Source organism: Maniola jurtina, chromosome 15 (genome assembly GCF_905333055.1).
Source record: "Maniola jurtina chromosome 15, ilManJurt1.1, whole genome shotgun sequence".
NCBI classification, from domain to species: domain Eukaryota; kingdom Metazoa; phylum Arthropoda; class Insecta; order Lepidoptera; family Nymphalidae; genus Maniola; species Maniola jurtina.
The window spans coordinates 796,629-817,177 of NC_060043.1; the positions used below are offsets into that span (position 1 = coordinate 796,629).

Genomic DNA, 20,549 nt, shown 5'->3' on the forward strand with positions numbered 1-20,549 from the left:
TCGGACGTACTATGACGTAGATATGTCAAAGATGTCCACTCAATACCTTGGATTTGGATCTGGGATCGGATAAGTATGCAAGCAATATCAGAGTTCGGTCTAAGTTTTTAACCCCACACCTAAAAAGAGGGGTGTCATGAGTTTCACGTGTGTATCTGTCTGTGGCATCGTAGTTCCTAAACTAATGAACCGATTTTAATTTAGTTTTTTTTGTTTAAAAGGTGACTTGATCGAGTGTTCTTAGCGATAATCCAAGAAAATCGGTTCAGCCGTTTGGAAGTTATCAGCTCTTTTCTAGTTATTACTGTAACCTTCACTTGTCGGGGGTGTTATAAATTTTTAATTTACACTTGTTATATCTGTATTGTCGCGGGCTCGGCTCGAATGACTGCGTAACCGCTCAAGTCATTTGTAGTTGCGAGAACTCAATTTAACTGCTTTGATGTGGTCCGCCTGAATTACTAAGTTGTAAAATATCAAAGAATTTAATTAAGTTTATCGTGTATATTAAGAATAATTATGTTTGTATATAATTGACGACAAAGATCTTATGATATGTAATTATGATAATCTGTAGTTAGATTTAATTTTAAAAGAGGGTACTTTTGAAAAGAATCTCTAGTGTAGGAAAATCTTGGGTGCAAATGAATTTATTTTGTTAAGGCTAGGTACAAATGTGGAGGAAATTCGACAAAGGAATTTTGCGAGATGAATTCATCAAATCGAACCTAATCAGCGACAAAATATCTGTATGCTTAGTATGACTGCACATTTCGACAGTAATATATGCCTGATAATATATTTCGAACATCGAAACAATCCCTTGTTATAAGCCTCTCTTAGTTTCGTGAGGCTAAGTAAAATCTTCTAAAAGTTATCTACTGTAAGTTACTTTAAAGTGGTTTATTCCATAATAATATATTTTTTTTGCTTTAGAATGTTTTCGCGTATGGCGCTGGCTCTAGATGTCTGACGAACCCGTATCTTAAAACAAGGGCGTTTAGGTCAATACTCGTTGTAGTATCTACTCGAAATCTACCAACGATGTCGAGATGTGCAAACTTGTGCTAAGTCTACTAAGCGGAAATTTCGCTTCGATTTTACGAAAGTCACCGAGAACTTTTACCACTTTGAACATTTTAAATCCAAATTTTTATTTTTAACATTTTAATACGACTATTAGAGCGGAATTCCCGTCAAGATATGACACTCATTTTAGTTAAAAAATTGGGGGCGGAATTGCCCTAGGTTTGTCCCTAGCCTAAACGTGAAAATGAAAACAAAAAGTGTACGCGACTCGTACAGAGGCTTAAATGTTCAGTAAGGGTAGCTTTAAGAAAATTACATTCAAGTTTGTGGCTATAGGTAAAAACTCGAGGGTATTATATACAAGGACCGGTGTGTAGGTGTAGGTACCAAAAAAAAGGTTTCCAAATCGGGTAGGCGCCTTAGTAATCGGGAAACATACAAAAAAAAAAGATTCTGACGAATTCAGAACCTCTTCGTAAAAAAGTCGGTAAAAAAGCGTACTCCGAAGACACTCCTTTTATAGAATACTCTGACCCTCCTCTGGCTACAACTTTGACACCAAAGTGCTAATATAAAATTTAAAATAACGAAGGTGGTTTGATTTTGAGGCTTAAGCAACGTAAAAAGGTGCCATAATTGGCTTTTAATATATTAATGTCCAAATAGATTATATTTTTTGTAATTTTTAGATATGTCAATGTTTATTTTTGTATATAAAATGCAATGAAGACTGTATATTTTGTATCATGTTTTCCCAAATGTATTGTATAGATGTGTATAAGTAAGTAAATCATTTAAGTTGAAATGGGGTTTTTAATTTATCCTTTAATGGAGAAGTTACATCATGTTGTTATGGCGCTGTGAATAGCGAAGTTTCTTTCTCCCTCGCACATTCAAAAATTTCAATCATTTTGAGAGAATGATTGAACGCATCGGCGGTACCTCTGGAGCTGTAAATGTTCATGGGCGGCGGTAATCACTTAACATCAGGTGATGCCTGTTCGTTGGCTCGCTATTTTTTATAAAAAAAAAGTACACTTAACAAATGTGGCTCAGTCAACTCCTAAACAAAAATATTATGTTTATTTTACTGCTTCTTCTATTACATTATTTAGAAATCTGTGGTTCTCTTTTACTCTTTCAGAAAAAAGTGGGTCGTAAAGTAAAATAATAACAACTACGAATTCCATAAAAACGAATTAAGAATTTATTATCATTTCTTTACAACAGGCTTCGAGAAATTCTTCTTTTTCCTCTTATTTTTACCTAAATTAGTATTTGTCTTCTTCATTTCATTGTTTCGTATTTCTTTCGATCCTTTTTCCTTTACGCTTTTCTGTTTCTTGTTACTGGAGTCTCCATTTACAATTTTCCTTTGCTTCTTATTTTTGCCATCTTTAACCACATGTGTGTCTTTTGTCTTGTCAGTTTCATTTTTGTCTGATTTTTCTTCATGTTTTCTCCTGAAATAAATTGTACACAAATTAATACTCTCCCGTTGGGGTCTCAAGATGCTAGAATGGCTAAGCTAGGCTAGAATGGCTAGTCTAGGCTAGAATGGTGCTAGGCATAACGGAGAGCGTAGCGTTAGGAGACCCCCCATTAGGTGGACAAACAAGTCGCAAGGAGCCGCTCGATGGCGGCGGTGCAAGACCGTGGCATGTGGAAGTCCTTACAAAAGATCTTTGTCCAGCAATGGACGTCTATCGATTGATAATGATGGTGATGATGATTAAAATAATATTATGAGTTGCTAGAAAACTTATCAAAGTGGTAGTACTGGTACTTCTCTTAAAGAAAAACAGCTTTAAGGTCTTTAAGGTTGAATGTATAGAGCGCGCTTTGACTGCTTAGACTTAAGTTTCAGTTAAAACGAGATAGATTTATGCCAGCGGTATAACGCTGTCTCGTTTTAACAGTGTCTTAGTCTGAGCAAAGTGTATAGATCTCAGCCTAAGAGTAATGGAAACTTACTTTTCTGGCTTCTCCAGTCTAGTGGAGATCTTGTCTCGATGGGGGGCCTTCTTCAGCAGATTCTTCCTCTTGTTGGCGTTCTGCTTCAGCGTCAGCATGTACTCGGGCACTGCGCAACCCGACTGCTTCATTACTGACGCGATGCTGAAAATACAAAGGTTCCATATAACTTTTTCTTTAGCCAGTGTTACACTCGTATGCGAATCGCTAATTTTGTTCACGATTCGCGGAAAATATGGAATTTTCGCTTTACGTGGATGAAGCCGTGTGTATCATCCATCTACTTAGTACAAAGATAGCTTGCATCCTGGAGATGGACTTAAATTACTTGCTATCCCGGAAAACCAAAGAGCTCCCAGGGGATTCAAAAAATCTAAATCCACGCGGACAAAGATTATATTCATTCCCACAAATGACTTTTGGAACTACCTGTTTCGGCGCCTATTACGGTTTCTAGTTAGCTTGTTATGTAGATCACCAATACTCTTGTAACTAAGAATAACACTTATTATTTATTTTACTTACATGTCTGACAGTTAACCATAATATTCTTGGCGGTTTGTGAAATTTTGCAATCCGCATTAATTGGCCGGCATGATGAACAATGGCCTAAGCCCTTCTCATTCTGAGGAGACACGTGCTCAGTAATGTGCCGGCGATGGGTTGTGATGATGATCTTACCTTCTAAGGTTGACAACGTCGTCTTGCGTGAAAAATGTTATCGCCCGACCTTTCTGCCCCGCGCGCCCCGCACGACCTATCCTGAAATATAAAACATAAGTGTAAAGTAAACCAATAAATACTAGATTTAAAAAAAAAAAAAACAAAAATCAATTAGGAACAATTTCTGTTGTACAAGAAATGGCTATAAGCACTGCAATAGTAACTAGTGTACTACCATCGCCCACTTTCGAGTCATTTATCCTTACTAATATTATATATTAAAGTGTCTGTCTGTCTGTTATATTATGACGGCCCATCTGTTCATCTATGTGACGGATATAATCTACTTTTTATTCGGTAAATGTAGAGTTACCCCGCAATTACTAAGTAGCCTTCACGCAGGCGAGATTGCAGTCATAATCTAGTTTTCAATAAATAAAATAAGCAGCACATTCGTTTCCAAATAGGTTTCCGGTTTCTAAAACTCTCTCGTACTGAAAGAGAGAAAGAAATTAATTTTATTTGTACTGTAGCATTAGCTTAGCATAAATAGATTTGCCTGGTTTTTTTCTAAAAAGAATATTAGCCATGCTAATCATGACTAATATGCCCATTTCCCCTCCAATGAAGTGTAAAGCTTATGCCAGGAGTGTGTACGACAATAGTGCAACGGGTGGGGTTTGAACCGCCAACCTTTCGGAATTCAGTCCGTTCCTCAACCGTTGAGCTATCGAGGATCAAATTAAGATTTTGGTTCCTTGTGTAGCTTAGCAATTTACCTATGTATATAAGATATGGCGGAGGGCGGGAAGTCGTAGTTTATGACCAGGTTGACGCCGCGGAAGTCTATCCCACGCCCCATCAGCTCCGTACAGATCAGAACCCAGATGCGGCCCACACGGAAACTGCGCACTACGTTGTCTCGCTGTAAAAAAGTAAAATGTAATAAGACGTTAAACAGCTCTAAAACCCGACTACTACCCGCGAACTGCCGACAAATAGCAAAAGAAAAATTACAGTGGAATGAAATTTAACATACAGTGGAATCCGTTTATAATGACTTCGAAGGGAATTATTGACAAACACGTCATACTAAGCGAACGTCATACAAAGCATTTTTATGGAAAAAACCGGCCAAGTGCGAGTCAGACTCGCGCAACAAGGGTTCTGTACTCAGGTTTTTTTTCAACATTTTGCACGATAATTCAAAAACTATTATGAATAAAAATAAATGAAAATCTGTTTTAGTATGTACAGATAAAGCCCTTTCATATGATACCCACTTTGTTCATGAACATGTTTTAATTTTTTTTTTGTGCTGTAACTACAAATTCACGGTTTTCGGATTTTTTCCTTTACTTGTGGTATAAGACCTACCTACTTGCCAAATTTCATGATTATAGGTTAACGGGAAGTACCCTATAGGTTTTCTTGACAGACACGACAGACGAACAGCCAGTTTCCGTTTTTTCTTTTGAGGTACGGAACCCTAAAAAAAGCATCAAAGTGCTTTCACCCGTCAGAAGCGAAGGTGTTCTGGGTCTCACTTACTCCTATTGACAATAATATGTGCTGCCCAGTTCATGTACTACATGTAAGTAACGTTTACTTTCACTAAGAAAGGATTTTTAGCAATAAATTGAGAAAACAAAATCATTACCTGCGCTTGTGTTCTGTCCGCGTGTATGGCGTCCACATTGATACCGTCATAGATCAGCTCTTTGAACAGTTGCTTTGCTCGGTCCTTACTTTGTACGAACACTGATACAAATTCAAAGAAAATATTAATTCTGAACACATTCCAACAAAAATAAAATAAATAAACACTACTGCCCTGCCCAAAAAAATGGCGCTATATAATAGCCGTCATATTAATTTTTTTTTCCAAAAAATTTATAGCCAGTGTCACTCGGGCCTATGTAAGGATTTTAATCCAAACATCCAAATACATCCAAATCTGTTAAGGCATTTAGAATTAATGGCGGAATAAATAAACTCACTTTAAGAGCGTATGACATTATACTGAAAACATTACACTCTTTTCTTGGGCAATCATATAAAAAGGAAAAAATATTTCAAAAATCCACTCCAAAAAATTGGAGACGCTATTTTTTTATATTTAAGTAAGAGCCTACCTAGAACAGGTGGTTTGAGTCCTTTTTGCACTAACTGCCTGAAGGCAACTAGTTTTCCATTTTCGTTTCCGCAAAACATCAGCTCCTGTTCCACCGTCGTGGCCGCGGCGTTCCTAAACAATATTTACTATAATATTATACTATCTACATAATACTAGCACTATAAAGATGGAAAAATCTGTGGGTCTATTAAATATATCACTATTTAATTGATGAAAACAACTAATATATAAATAAAAAAGATTTAACAGAATCAAAAATTAATCTGAAGTGAACAAAATATGGAAATATGACTAGAAGCGTAAGGCCTCATTTACACGAGAGAATGTTACGTCAGAATGTACAGTATGGTGTGAACAGATACTTGGGAATACATTTTTTCTATTTGGACGCTTTTTTAACGGACGTTTAAAAAGGCTCTCGTGTAAATGAGGCCTAAGCGAAGCGAGCGCAACAATTTTATAGGTCCACTTACCTGAGTCCAACAGTGACATTGATGAGTCCCCTCATATTGTGTCGGGCCCATTTCGCTATCGCGGGAGTATGTGTGGCACTGAACATAGCGAGCTTGGCTTTACAAGCGGCTATTATGACATCGAGTTGCTGTCTAAATGTATCCACTTCTTCTGTTGAACCCTCGAACAATTTGTCCGCCTCGTCTATGATTAGCCATTGAACCCTGATAAAAGATCATGATCATCATCATCTCACCCAGTGGCGTGCAGCTCATAGAGGTATAAAAGTACTGCCTACCCTAGTTGTTATAAATCAACACTTATTTACTATTATGACCTGCCAGAAAATAAGTTCATACTTACCCTGGCTTTGAACCCTATGCACGCCACTGATCTCACTCCATCTCTGATCCGCTACTGAAGGTAAAATCTATAGAGCGCACTCTGTTTCGCTCAGAGTTAAAACAGTTAAAATGAGACAGATTTATGTAGAAACTAGATGACTTAATCCGCATGGATTTAGGTTTTTGAAAATCCTGTGAAAACTCTTTGATTTTCCGGAGTAATTTCAACCAAATTTCATCAAAATCGGTTAAACTGTTGGGCCGTGAAAAGCTATCAGACAGACGGACACATTTTCGTATTTATAATATTAGTATGGATTATAAATCTGATCGAAGTCAGAGTGCGCTCTATGAATCTCAGCCTGAAAATCATCTCAGAATGAGTAGGGTTTAGAGTTTAGACCATACTTTACTAGGCCAAGTGCGGACTAGCAGACTTCACACACCTTTGAGAACATTATGGAAAACTCTCAGGCATGCAGGTTTACTCACTATATTTTCCTTCACCAATGAAGCAAATGTTTAATTGATTAAAACTCCAAAAACCTAGTGAGTGCCCGGGATTGAGTCTCAATCGAACATGTATTGAAGTGAAAGATAAAAGCTGTACCTAGCATCCACTTGTTGCCAAGATAAAGGAGTCACAGTCTGGCGATCATACAGTCAGTTGAAAAACAAAAAATGTCATTTAATGAGAATCTTACTTATCCAAATTGATGCCTACGTTTTCTTGATTGAGCAGGTAGCACAAACGATTTGGCGTGCTTATTACTAAATCTGAAAAATAAGAAATGATTAAAATATGTCATAACTGTACTGTATACGTACCCTATTATGCAAATGCAGTTTCAAATTATTATTAACTAGCTGATGCCCGCAGCTTCGCCCGCGTGGATGGGTCAGGTCCCCAGCAGCATCAGGATTGAGGAGTTGGAATCCAAATTTTTTATGAAACAATGTCGCAAAATTCCTCTATCGATTAAAAAAGAAATGACGCAAATCGGTTCAGAAATCTCGGAGATTTCGGTGTACATAGGTAGAAAAACACAACTCCCTTCTTGAAAGTCGGTTAAAAAAGTAGCCTATGTTACACCCTGATCAATCCTCTACTTGTATGTGAAAATCCCGTTAAAATCGGTTCAGCCGTTCCGAAGATTAGCCTTTTCAAACAGACAGACAGACAGACAGACAGACAAAAATTTTAAAAACGTGTGATTCAGTTATGGTATCGTTCAAATAACCATATGACCTTAATATGTGGTAGTTATTTCGAAATTACAGACAGACACTCCAATTTTATTTATTAGTATTAGTATAGATAGTATAGATTATGTTAGATAATTATTATTAATTATGTTAGATAATTAAAATACTTCATTTGTAAGTATACCAAAATGTAAAATTGCTAAATGTATGTTTGCTAAATTCCAATTGACTATAACAAGTATAATATCATTCACATTCACATAAATATAAATTTGACAATACCTAAGACTATTATATAACATACAAAGCATATTAGTGTGAATTCAACTTCAAAAGCTTATTAATTTTTATAAATCTGTCTGAAACAAAGTGAAACAATTAAATTCCATTTTACGTACCACTTTTCCTTATAGTAGTCTCTCGTTCCTTAATCTTGCTTTCCTTTACACTTTTAATAACTGTACACCTCAATTGTGTTGACTCTGACAGCCTCAACGCTTCACGATATATTTGATGAGCCAATTCCCTCGTGGGGCAAAGCACTAGGGCTCTCGGGCCACCTGAAGGTGCCCCCAGTAAATGTAACAATGGCACTATAAAAGCTGCTGTTTTACCAGAGCCCGTTGGGGCGCATGCTACTATTTGGCGTCCCTAAAAGAATAGTTACAAATAATGGTGCCGAAAACCATGAAAGAATAACTACATTTTTTAAATTCTAAAAAGGCAAAGTAAATAAAACTTACCTCTAGTATACAAGGTATAGCCTGTCGCTGAATTGGTGTAGGCTCTGAATATCCACACTTTATGACTGTATCCACCAGGGTATGTGCTATATTGTACCGAGTTACAAGATCTGAGAAATCTTCTAATGCTTTTGGTACATGTCTTCCAATTGCTTTGATGCCATGCAAGTTGCGAAAACGGTTTTGCTGCAAAAAATCCATCATCACCACCATGGTTCATCCATTCCTGGCTCACTACTGAGCACAGGTTTCCTTTCTGCATGAGAATACCAAGCAGGTCTAATGTATGTATCACACATCCTTGTGAATATTATGAAGAACATTAAGGCATACAGGTTTCCTCTTGAAGAAATCCATACTAATATTATGTGAAAGTGTATAGACACTTTCACATATCTGTGTTAGCCTTTCACAGTCTATCTGTTTAACCGATTTCGTTGAAATTTGGTACAGAGAAAGCCCAAATCTCGGAGCTGGTGATTAGCTATTTTATCCAAGAAAATCATAAAGTTCCCACAGGATTTTTAAAGGTGTATATCCATGCAGGTCAGGTTACAGACATCATCTAGTCTAGTATTTATTATCAATGCGAAAGTATTTGTTAACTTATCATGGCCTATCTGTTTAAGATTTTGATGAAGCTTGCATCGTAAACATACATTATTACATTACATTCAACCTCAAATAAAACAATTCCCACTTTATTTCTAAAAACTTTAAATCCACACAAACAGAATTCGAGGCATCATCTACTTGTAGTAATAAATAAGTTAAAATTAACAACAAACCTCTTCCAATTCAAGTTTCTTCTTCAACTGTTCTGGATCTAGTTTACTTCTTTTTTTCTTTTCCTTTTTATTTTCCACAGTAATACCTTTGACCAACTGCAATTCACCATCTTTTTCTAAGATATTATTTTTACCACCTTTAGACACTAAGTTTCCCTCATTGTATTCATTGCTAGAACTTGAATCATTTTCATCGTGTTCATTTTCAGAATTTAAATCATTTTCAGAATCAGAATTATTTTCATCGTATTCATCTTTAGACCTCAAGTTACTATCATCATGTTCCTTTTCAAGTTCCAAGTCATTTGAAGAGTTATTCAGCTCTGTCTTTTCCTGTTTTATATCTTCTTCTTTTTTTAATGTCAATGGAATAGTTTGTTCTTGCTGAAATAGTAAATTAAGTATTTATTCGTCAAGTAAAGTTCGTGAAGTAGTCAATCAAAATTGGTCTTACCTAAAAATGTTTTATATTTAATTTTAGTCATGGTTCATTGTTTACAACAGATATGGTATGGTAGTCTTTCAAATCAGTATTGTGTTTGATATTTTTTGTATCAGCTTTTATTTTTTCACTATGGGCACATGCTTGATCTAAATCACCCTTGATGGACAGTGCAGATGTGGCCTAAGATAGGAAGTGGGAACCCATCCTTTTTGAAGGGTTTGCTACCTCAATAGGAAAAAAGGAACCTTTATAGGATCACTTTTTTGTTTGTCTGTCAAGAAAATCTATATAAGATCTACTTACCTGCCAAATTTCATGATTATAGGTCAACGGGAAGTACCCTGTAGCTTTTCTTGACAGACGGACAGACAGACAGACAGACAACAAAGTCTATAAGGGTTCCGTTTTTCCTTTTGAGGTGCGGAACCCCAAAAATATGCAAAACTAGCACTATAGGCCTAAGATTCTAAGCCATTGCTTAACATCTGGAGTCCTACTGAAACATAATCGTTCTATTTATACCATCAGACGTGTTTACTTTCGGTCCTGAACGTTCATTGATAATAAATATGTTTTCAATGCATTGTAAAGTTCAAACAATTGAATATTGACTCGGTATTAACTCCATAGAAATAACTGATCAATTTCAAGTCGGAAGCATAACGTTTTCATTCAAAATTGAAGCGAAATTGGAATGTAAAGTTGGATATAGGTTATGTTGATACTTACTTGGTTTTTTACTCCCAAAACTCGATGTTTAAACTTTAATCCCTTCGTCAGTTTTTTGAATATATCGTAAGCATCCATATTTGTAAGAATATATTGTATATATAATTTGAATTATCTAAAACACACGTGCATTAATACAACAACACCAACAAAATATTTATTTGACAGTGACACAATTTTGACACTTGACAGGTCACAGCTGACAGACATTTGCCAATCATTTTTTCTATCATTCGTTCAGAAAGGAATTCACACAAGCTAAAGTGTCAAGTGGGGTAACATTGTTCAAAAGTTTTAGAATAGTTATTTACTAAAGTATAATAATAAATTAAATCACAATATTTCTTATTTCATAATAATTGACAGCTCGAAAGTCGAATAAATGTATTATTATAGATGAGATACTAAGTGGTGATATACCGTCAAGTTAAAATTAAAGCTACGAGAATAATATACGACTGAGAAGAAGCCCAAAACCAACTCAGCTGAGTATAATCCTGTACTAAATACTGTTATATTATAATAAATTATAAACAAGACGATGCTCCGCTAGGTAGGATCACGTGAGAATTATTTGATTTTTTGGATAAAAATAGTGAGCAAACGAGCAGGTAGGTCATCTAATGTTAAGTGATTATCGCCACCCTACCAAAGGAACCGTCAGTGCATTTCCATCATTCCAATTACCAATTTATCGGGATAAAAAATAGCCTAACTACGTCTATTCCTAGCGTGCAAGCTATGTTCAATTAGTTTAATGTATTTACTGTGAAAAGCTAGCAGATGGACAGGCACACTTTCCCATTAATTATAATAATATTATAAGTAGGTATGGATTATTTTTGGACACTGTAACTGTAAGAACTGCGTTACGTTAGTCGGCAATATTTACATAATAGACTTCCAAAGATAAATAAAAAAAGATTCCGATGAATTGAGAATCTCCTCCTTTTGTGAAGTCGGTTAAAAATCAATTTAAAATGAAAAAGTGAAGGTTCACTAAACAATAGTTAACCGCTTATTGGAACTGTAGTGGCGAGTATATTCATACACGTACTTATTGCATATTTTTTATTATTTACGCAGATACATAATTTAACTTGACCTAGGTAGTTATAGGTTTATTTTTTTAATTTACCCCTCTTACTTTAATAACTTACCACTTTTTAAAATAATCATGGATGGCTTTGATTTTATTTTAGGGACTAGAAAAAAATCTCTCTAGTAGAGATTTGTGCACGTCTTTTCATTGCATAGGTAATAATATTAATATAATTTATTTTTAAGTTATAGATGCATAAATAAATAAATAAATAAATAATTAGTAAAATTGCAAGGGAGCTGAGATCTATACAGCGTAATTTGACTTCTTTTAAACTTAACATAAAGTTAAAACGAGATGATTTAGTTATGTCTTATGTCTTACATAAATCTGTCTCGTTTTAACTCTTAAGTCCAATATAATTAGACTATATGAATATCTCAGCTGCAGCACTTTGGACACTGGAAGTAACCTAGGGGGGAAAATAAAAATACGCACCATCAATGGAATCACTGCGAGTTTATTAAATTTTATATTTTCATTACATCCAACTGTTATATTTCCCATTATAATTCAAAATGCAGATTTCGTACAAAACAGAAAGGACCGTCTAGTACAACCCAATAAAAGAATTATTCGTGATTGTCAGATTCAAAGATACTTAGAGTACTAGGTTTTCCGACTTTGATATGTTCTGACTACGCAGCCCGTTTGATTCCTTAATCACATTTATCAACAACATCAAAACAAGTTAAGACACCCCCATTCAATGGACAAAGAAATAGTAAAAAATTGGTACGCTGAATAGGCAACTACTTTTCAATGTGAATTTCACAATAAACGTAGCAATTGTTTTAGAGAATGGGATTTCATAGTTTTTTCTGTAGGTATATTGCATTAACGACAAATCCCTTTATTGATACCAAATTATTCTAAATAAGTTAAAAGTGTTATTTTTAAAAGTATTCCAGAAAAATTGAGCTACTCCTTTTTAAAGTAACACTGTCAAAATAACATGAAAAACAAAGTTACCCCACCCGTTTGTATCATAGGTATTGTTTATGAATAAGAAATTCCTAAACGAATGCCATGTTGTCAATTTTGAAGTTGGCGCTAAAATTTGATACTCAGGAACAAAGTCGACAAAGTTATATTTTGTTAAAAATTAATTTTGTGTTTTGAAACCAATATACAATGTGAATTGAGATTTCTGTTTGAAATCACAAAATGAAATATATCTTCTATTTCTTTACATTATAAAAACAAATTGAATGGGTAATATTTGTTTTCATAATTTAGAGATACATACTTAAAAAACCGGATAATAAGTAACATTTAAAGGGGTAAGTAGCTATCTATGTTTATAATGTTTTAAGTAATTTAATCATATTCTTTTCTTGGGATTAATTTTTAAGTATGTTAGTACCTACAACAATAATATTTGTTCTCAATGTCACAATGTTTTACAATTTAAGTGTCCATTGAATAATCTCATTTCATTCAGGCTGACCTTTAATTGGCTGCTATACACAAACGCGAATAGCTGGAGCAATTAGATGGACGCTTGAGCTTCTAAAAATTGATCATGTTGGTCGTTTCAGAAACATAGCTCAAGTGATAGTATCCAATGTGTGGTCAGCCTAACTCCACTCTCATACAATCTACAACAAGTACTTTAAGTGTCTTGACTGAAGATGTTCAGCTTACAACAATTTCAAGAGGATCCCTAACTCTCTATGGGGCCGCTTACTTCGGTCCCACATCTATTACCTTATTGAGTGATACACAATACTATGAAACATTTTTGTACATCCCTCCCAACTTTCCGAACATGAAAAGTATAACAAAACTCACTAACTAAAGGTATGTAAAAACATATTTTTCCTCTTTGATCAACGATGGCAAACTATAACTTTTACAATAGTAACACAATATTTAGGCATATTGAACGGCCGTAAATGCCACATTCACTGCATTACAGCGTGTGCTCAGTAAAAAATAAAATAAATTAATAAAATGTGTATATCTCCACAAAGAATCCAGGGTACGCATTACTTAAGACAAGAAACTCTTAAAAAAAAAGAAAAGTTGATACTAATAAAAACGCAGATCGTGCATTACATTAAATTACGAAAAAAGAAAATCTAAACCTAATCGTGTCAGCAAAAATATAGTGCAGTTAAAATTAGAATTGCCACTTAATTAACATTGACATATAAATTGATTTTCTTAAAAAAATATTTCTGTTTATAAAATGTGTCACCCAAGCATAACAAGTAACAGTCGTGCAATTCTGATAAAAACTCGACCAGAGCGTCTTCATAACAATGCATTTTCCACCATAGTATACATAGGGTAGAAAATATTAAATTAAGTCCATAAGATTCAATAATGAATATTCATCTTAATAAATACTAATAGCCTTCAGATTACAAGGCGTAAACGAAAAAGAAAGAAAGTTTGCGCACAAGCCGAATTTTTAGCGCAACTACACTCCTGCCTTACCATTATTTCTGTAGATAAAAGTTACATCTAGCAATATATGTCATAAGTGGGTATATTGTAAATACTTTTTATATAGTTACTGCAAAGACGGGTATTCAACGATCATTGCTCGACGGGGAGGCGCAGAATGAACTACTAATATAATACTTCTTATTTTTATATAAAAGACATAAGTGCACTTTGAATTACGGAACTATGATTGTATCTATAGGTAGTTAAAGGGATCAGCAGATTATGTTGGGGATTGGTGGCTTTGGTGTTTAGCACCCGACTACTTCCTTATATTTACATCTATAAATCTTTAAATATAAAGTCCTCTATCAGTATAAAACCGCTAAGTATAGGAACAGTTTTGCAAAATACGTAAGTAATTAGGGTAGGTATTTATGAGGACAAAGCATTGAGTTTTTATAATGGATTCTAATGTTGTTATGATGTTAATGTAGCCAATATTGTAAAATTAAAAGGATTTTAATTTAGAGAGAAGAGGTTTTTGCATAGTGAATGATGTCCTTTTTCTAGTCTGCTAATAATCTGCTATCGATCGCGTTACTTATTGATAAGATATATGTGTAAAATTACTGAGGTACTATGGCAGATTGGGAACTATTGCTATAACTGTATTTATAATAATTATATTAAAGTGGAAGATACTGTATATTTAAAGCTATTGACTTAAGAATATAACGACTTAACTGTAAATGCTCACTTTCATTCGACTACAGATAGAAACACCAACGACTTATTTATCGAGTCAAAAACAACAACGAACAACCCCGTGATATGACTAACATCACTGCTTGTTCTCGAAAAATCTGTATAAAAATAACTAGAATAAAAAGTATTGTCCAAAGAAAACAAGTTACCCAGTCGATGGCATAACTTCGAACTATAAGTCGATGCGAATGTATCTTAGGCTAGATTTTAGATGGTGTCGATTTATTCTCAATAAACGGCTTTCGCGTCCCCGGTCGAGCAAATCTAAAATTATTTTAAATAATTAACTATTGTGATCTGGTGGGATCGATGACTTAATTTTCGGGAACGTCTCCCCAAAATTAAATCACCGATCGATAAACTATTGCATTTTAAATATGGATATGGATAACAAAAATAATGTATGTATGGAAATAACTATGTAACAACTGTTATAGTTTAGTTTTACAATATCTATAATTATTGTATTTATAAATATAAATGATCACGTTTATTGACTCATCCTGTTTAAAGTAAACCCAAGACTCTCTAGTGTAGATCTACTTGTACGCTTATGCTTCTTCCAGATTTTCTGCAATATTTGTTATCTATTATTATCTGTATACAAGTTGTATATATAGTATACACAGATAATTTATTAAAAAAGGGTTTTGATGTAGGATCCTAAATAAATACTGAGCGTAGAAAAATCTTGCAAACATTAGGCGTCCCGATATAGCTATTAGCTACCAGAAACACGGTTCTTTGGTTCATTAGTTGAAGTGTTTACATTTTCACACTATGCGATTATATATTGCTCCGATTGAGTCGATCGCAGCACATATACGACATCTTTGCAAATGTAAAAAATATGTGGTCCGGCATAAATTGGCGACCAATATATTCGGCAAAGAATCTAATAATGGCGTAACTATGTAAGTATATCTATTTGTTAGTTAATAAGTGTAGCTTATAGCAAATTGAGCAATACTATCTGCACGAATATTATCGGATCTCATAAATGTTTCAAGTAGTTTTACACAGAGAGCTTTCTGGCTATATTAAGAATAAAAATTAAAAGATTTATCAAAGATAATACTTAATATTATTGGAGGTAATACTTAGATTTAAAAAGCAAGATTGTTTTGTGAATCCGATTTGTGAACCGTGTTAATTTTATGTTTACCGTATATTGTAAATTCCATCTTAAATTACGTGATAATGTATTTACAATTAGCCGATACTAATTTTCTTATGGCTACTGATTGTTGTAAAAAATCTGAATCAATTTTTTTTTTGATAAGTTTTGATCGTGCCTAACATCGATGATTCGTATTAAGAATTCTATTGGCAGTAACATTGGACAGGTTTTGCAAACAAAGTAAAACTGTCTAAATTACAATATGAAAACCGAAACGAACGAACATTTGAAGCTGCGACATTAGAATAAATTCAGCATCTCTAAAATAAAATAGTGCTAGCATGTGTGCATGCCAGTATTTTTTAAATCGGTCTTCAACGGCAGATTTCGTTTACATATTGCAATTTATTCGTAGTATCTTATAATATTTACTTATTGTAGGCTATTGTAATAGTTGTACTGTTACGAAGGCATCCCGTTGTTGATTATTTTGTGCATTACCTACCTTAGTAACACAGTCTGTTTATTTAACGTATTTCATTAGTAAACTTAAAATAAATTATCTGGCTATGAAGCGAAATGAATTATACGTACAGTTAGTTAAATCAAGACGATGAATAATTTATAAAAAAAAAGTTTTCTCACTTAATAATCTTACTATTTAGAAATGCAGTATTTTGGTATACATTGCAAAAATTATAAATGTTTTTTTCTTGTTTCGCTGTTACATTCTGTTAAATTTGATGGGATTCTTTTTTGAAATTTTACCGCTGCGATTACATTGTAACACTTTTTGCCGACACTTGCAAACTTAACGCCAAAGAGCTTATGCCTAATAACAATCACCAACGGCTGTCCTCGAGATGATTTAGTCCGCAGCTGTCTACTGAGATCAAAAATTTAGAATTACAAAATATTTTTACGAATACAATTGGTGGGAAAACAATCCAAACTTTTATTTTTTAACAAAGCAGTCAACAACAAGCTTTCGAACGGCCGAACCAATGAAATAAGTAATTGCACAGCGAAAACAATAAAGGCAAACACTAATAAAAACATTATAGAAAGACTAAGTCCTAAGTTTCACTATTAATAAATCCATTAGTAGAATATATATAAAAATCCTTTCCAATAATGATTTTATCTATTTACTATTTAGTTAATAATATCACGAGGCTTTATTCCCAAATGATGCCACGATCCTTCAATTATGTATTAATCGCTAATTTATAACATATTTACAATTCAAACTACCCGCTTGCTTTTTTTCTTCTAAGCTCCCTAAGGTGATACTATGACGATTCACGTTTCCGAACCGAATTCGTTTCTTACTTTCGGAATTTACAGCCAGTTTCTTTAATTAACATTCAAATAAAAATTAATATATAAAAAACAAAATATGTGAGGTATTACAAACATGGAGGTACGCGCGTTACCGGGGATAACCACGTTTAAAAGCAAAAAATGCTCCAAAACTCAGAAGAAAATAATTTGTTTCACAAATTAATTTAAGCTGAATATAAAAACTTATAATATATTTGGAATTATACCAAATAACCATTAAAACTCATATCACAAAGCAAGAATATGTAACATTCCGAAAAATAAAATAAAAAACCTACTTGAATATACCTAAGCTTAACATTGGAAAAATAAATGCGAAATTAATTAATTAATTTAAAATAAATTGCATTAACAAAAATGTGCGGCTAATTTTGCATTGATTTCGTGTTCGTATTTTTATCTGTTTTAACGTACGATATGAATTTATAGTATATTTTATTTAAATTACGTACAATATAATATTTTTCAATGATTTTGATAAGATATGGCACAGTTCAATTTAATCAATAATAATCATTTTTCAGAATGTTTTTATTCTACTCGAAATAAATGCATATTGGCAGAAATTATCCCCATTTTATTTTCTTTGGCTTGTGAAATATCACTGCGTAGAAATACTTTCATTTCTGTATCTTTATTCGTTTATAGATATATGTGATATGTAGGGTTTATACTTATATGTGTAAATGCAGATTCGCTATTATATCGAAATGAATTCGTCGATTTCACCCTGAAAAGATATGTACGTCGCAATTTTAGCCAAATGCGGTTCCCAAGCAATTTCCTATAATATAAATAATATATTTTTACATCTGCAGCCATCTTATGGTCGATCTTAAGACTTTTAAGAATTTTGAGAATATAATAATAATCTAATAAATTTTCAATAACGAGACGTCCGCTACGTTGGTCGACATTTAAATAAGAAACCACTATACACTCATAGAGAGAATCCGAAAATGGATACAGATTAAATATAATTATGTTAGTGAATACCTAATAACTACGTAATTTATACAGACGAAACGATTTTTGTCTCACGATTTGAAATCATGCACGTATACGATCGTCGAACAGAGAACTGCTTTTCGAAGACCCTCAGTTTTCGACTCTCCTGCGCCTCATCGCCCTCGCGTCTCCCTCCCTGTAACCCTGTATTCGAGGTCAGCCCCGTAGCATTCCTCGCGCTCCTACCGTCACGATTCGTTCGGCAGCCATCTGCACATTCTTTGTCAGTTCGGAATATCCCTCAAACCTTTTAAAATCGCATGAAGACGAACGAAGGCACGGCTACTTATACATTGATCAAAAAATGTTATTATTTGAAGCCAAAACGCACGTAGAATACAATATATTGTTCAATAAGACGTTAACACCTTTGTACTTTCGAAATCAGATTCTCAGTAGTCTTTTATTTTAATCAACATTAACATTTTTTTCTCTCTTTTATCTAAAAATTTTGGTAATTAACTCCTAAATAATCTGTATTTAAATTTAGATTTGGCGATCCGAAAAAGTTTCTTTAAAAAATATTTTCTTTATTTTAATATTTACTGTTTAAAATTTGTACGTTTCTCTTTGTACAGTTACCGAATCTAATTTGACACTAGACATTTATCGAAAAGTGATTCAAAAAAATGCAATCTCTTTAGAATACAGTTGGCATTATTTTGGCAGTACTAGACATATTAATACTTTAGTATTGCTCTGAATTACATTGTCGTATTGAACACTGTTTGACCATTTCTACTAAACTCTTGCAAACTTCGTGGGGGTCACAAAGCGAAGTCCGATCCTCGAAGCGTAACACTAGACGACTCCTACGAGTCGCGTGCGACAATACTGTTCATTTTTAAAACTAACGTCAATATTTTACTACCATTATAATACACAATTAACCATTAGAAATGCGGCAGAGTCCTGCATCGTTTTGGCATCGTCCGTATATTGCACATGTCGCTCCCCTACCGCGAGGCGGCGGGCGCGCGCGGGCCGGTTCACGCCGTGGGCTGCGGTCATTGCAGGCCCGGCGGCAGCTGCGGCGCGTGCTCGCCCAGGTCGAAGAGGTGGTGCGGCGCGGGCTGCAGCGCGCCGTGCAGCGCCGACGTCTTGAGCAGGCGCTTGAGCATGCCGCTGGAGCCGCGGTGCTGCAGGCTCTTGTGCGTGGTCAGCGAGTTCTTGGTGCGGTACCTCCGGTGGCAGAACTCGCACACGTACAGCGTGTCCGACTGCTCGTGCTTGTCTTGGAAGTGTCGCTTCAGGGAGTAGTAGCAGGAGAAGGTCCGGCGGCAGTACGGACACTCCTGCGGCTCGTTGATCCCGCCGGCGGTGGGCGGGGGCATACGGAGGGGCGGTACAGCTGCAACGGAAAACGTTCTCTCTATAGCTCGACGGAGACCCGCTCGCGAAGCTCGTACTCGTCACGCGCCAGTACAGTTATCCAATGCGGATTTAGAACGGTTAAGGTAGGCGATACGTATGAGTCTGAATGTATGAGGTTATCAAAAAAATAATTATAATACTAATAATATGCACTGTACACATTGACTAACTACACATCACGAGTTTTATATCTTATGTAAAATTTTAGGAAATTCTCTCAACCACATCGACACAGAAACACGTGATAACAAAAATGATAGAAGCATGCTCCAAGCAACACAACAACGTCAAAACTGCGAAACCCGTAGGGAGGGGGCCTTTGGCTCGGGAGGTTCAATAATAAATAAAAAAATGAAAAATAAACGAAAACAAAAGTAACGTAACGGAAAGATAAAAAGGACCCTTAAACCTAATTAATCTATCGAAAGTGAGTTTTGTTAATGATTCATTAGCGGTCAGTTAACCCTAGATTGCTGTCTATAAACAGATTCTAACCTTTATGAGTGGTGTTAAGTACGGCTGTAGGATGATTGGCCTCGTGAAGGTTCTCTTTGCTAGATGAATTCTGCCGCACGCCGCGCCAACTCCGTCCAAGTAGTCACTAAAAAAACCGGATTTGATCCGTGTCCCCGGGCCTGGACTTGTGGTAGGTGTATATGTGGGTCATGAGCGAGTTCCGGGAGCAGTACACTCGCTCGCAAATCGTGCACTTGTACTCCTCTTGTCTCTCCGCGTGCTTGTCTGCGATGTGCCGTTTCAAAGACGCCTTTGAGCACAGTACTTTCGCGCATAGCGTGCAGGAGAATAATTTTTTACCTGAAAACAAATTGAAAAAACAAAACAAATATGGGGTTGGTCCCCGAACCCGGTAAAATAAAATAACACCTAGCTGTTATTTGTTCTAAGTTGTGAATTTCATTTTAAAAAT

The 20,549-nt window shown here is 34.9% G+C and overlaps 3 protein-coding genes across 3 annotated transcripts in view; all 3 read right to left on the reverse strand.

Annotated features, from left to right (window-relative positions):
• Window positions 1-2,219: 2,219 nt before the first annotated feature.
• On the reverse strand, window positions 2,220-10,678 carry LOC123872312 (probable ATP-dependent RNA helicase DDX52). The gene is made up of 12 exons (XM_045916523.1): window positions 10,512-10,678; window positions 9,338-9,721; window positions 8,550-8,735; window positions 8,205-8,457; window positions 7,305-7,377; window positions 6,277-6,480; window positions 5,802-5,914; window positions 5,327-5,427; window positions 4,446-4,591; window positions 3,685-3,765; window positions 3,004-3,147; window positions 2,220-2,492 (listed from the first exon to the last, which is right to left on the reverse strand). The coding sequence occupies exons 1-12, from the start codon at window positions 10,587-10,589 to the stop codon at window positions 2,243-2,245; spliced, it is 2,013 nt and encodes a 670-aa protein (XP_045772479.1). The 5' UTR covers window positions 10,590-10,678; the 3' UTR covers window positions 2,220-2,242.
• Window positions 10,679-12,053: 1,375 nt separating this feature from the next.
• On the reverse strand, window positions 12,054-20,246 carry LOC123872320 (broad-complex core protein-like). The gene is made up of 2 exons (XM_045916533.1): window positions 20,117-20,246; window positions 12,054-19,598 (listed from the first exon to the last, which is right to left on the reverse strand). Exon 2 carries the CDS (start codon window positions 19,579-19,581, stop codon window positions 19,255-19,257), a length of 327 nt encoding a protein of 108 aa, XP_045772489.1. The 5' UTR covers window positions 19,582-19,598; window positions 20,117-20,246; the 3' UTR covers window positions 12,054-19,254.
• LOC123872319 (broad-complex core protein isoforms 1/2/3/4/5) overlaps window positions 20,212-20,549 on the reverse strand; it is a 49,077-nt gene continuing 48,739 nt past the window's right edge. The window contains exon 8 of the mRNA XM_045916532.1: window positions 20,212-20,437. Coding sequence (XP_045772488.1) covers window positions 20,223-20,437 — 215 coding nt within the window. The 3' untranslated portion in view covers window positions 20,212-20,222. The remainder of the gene's footprint in view (window positions 20,438-20,549) is intronic.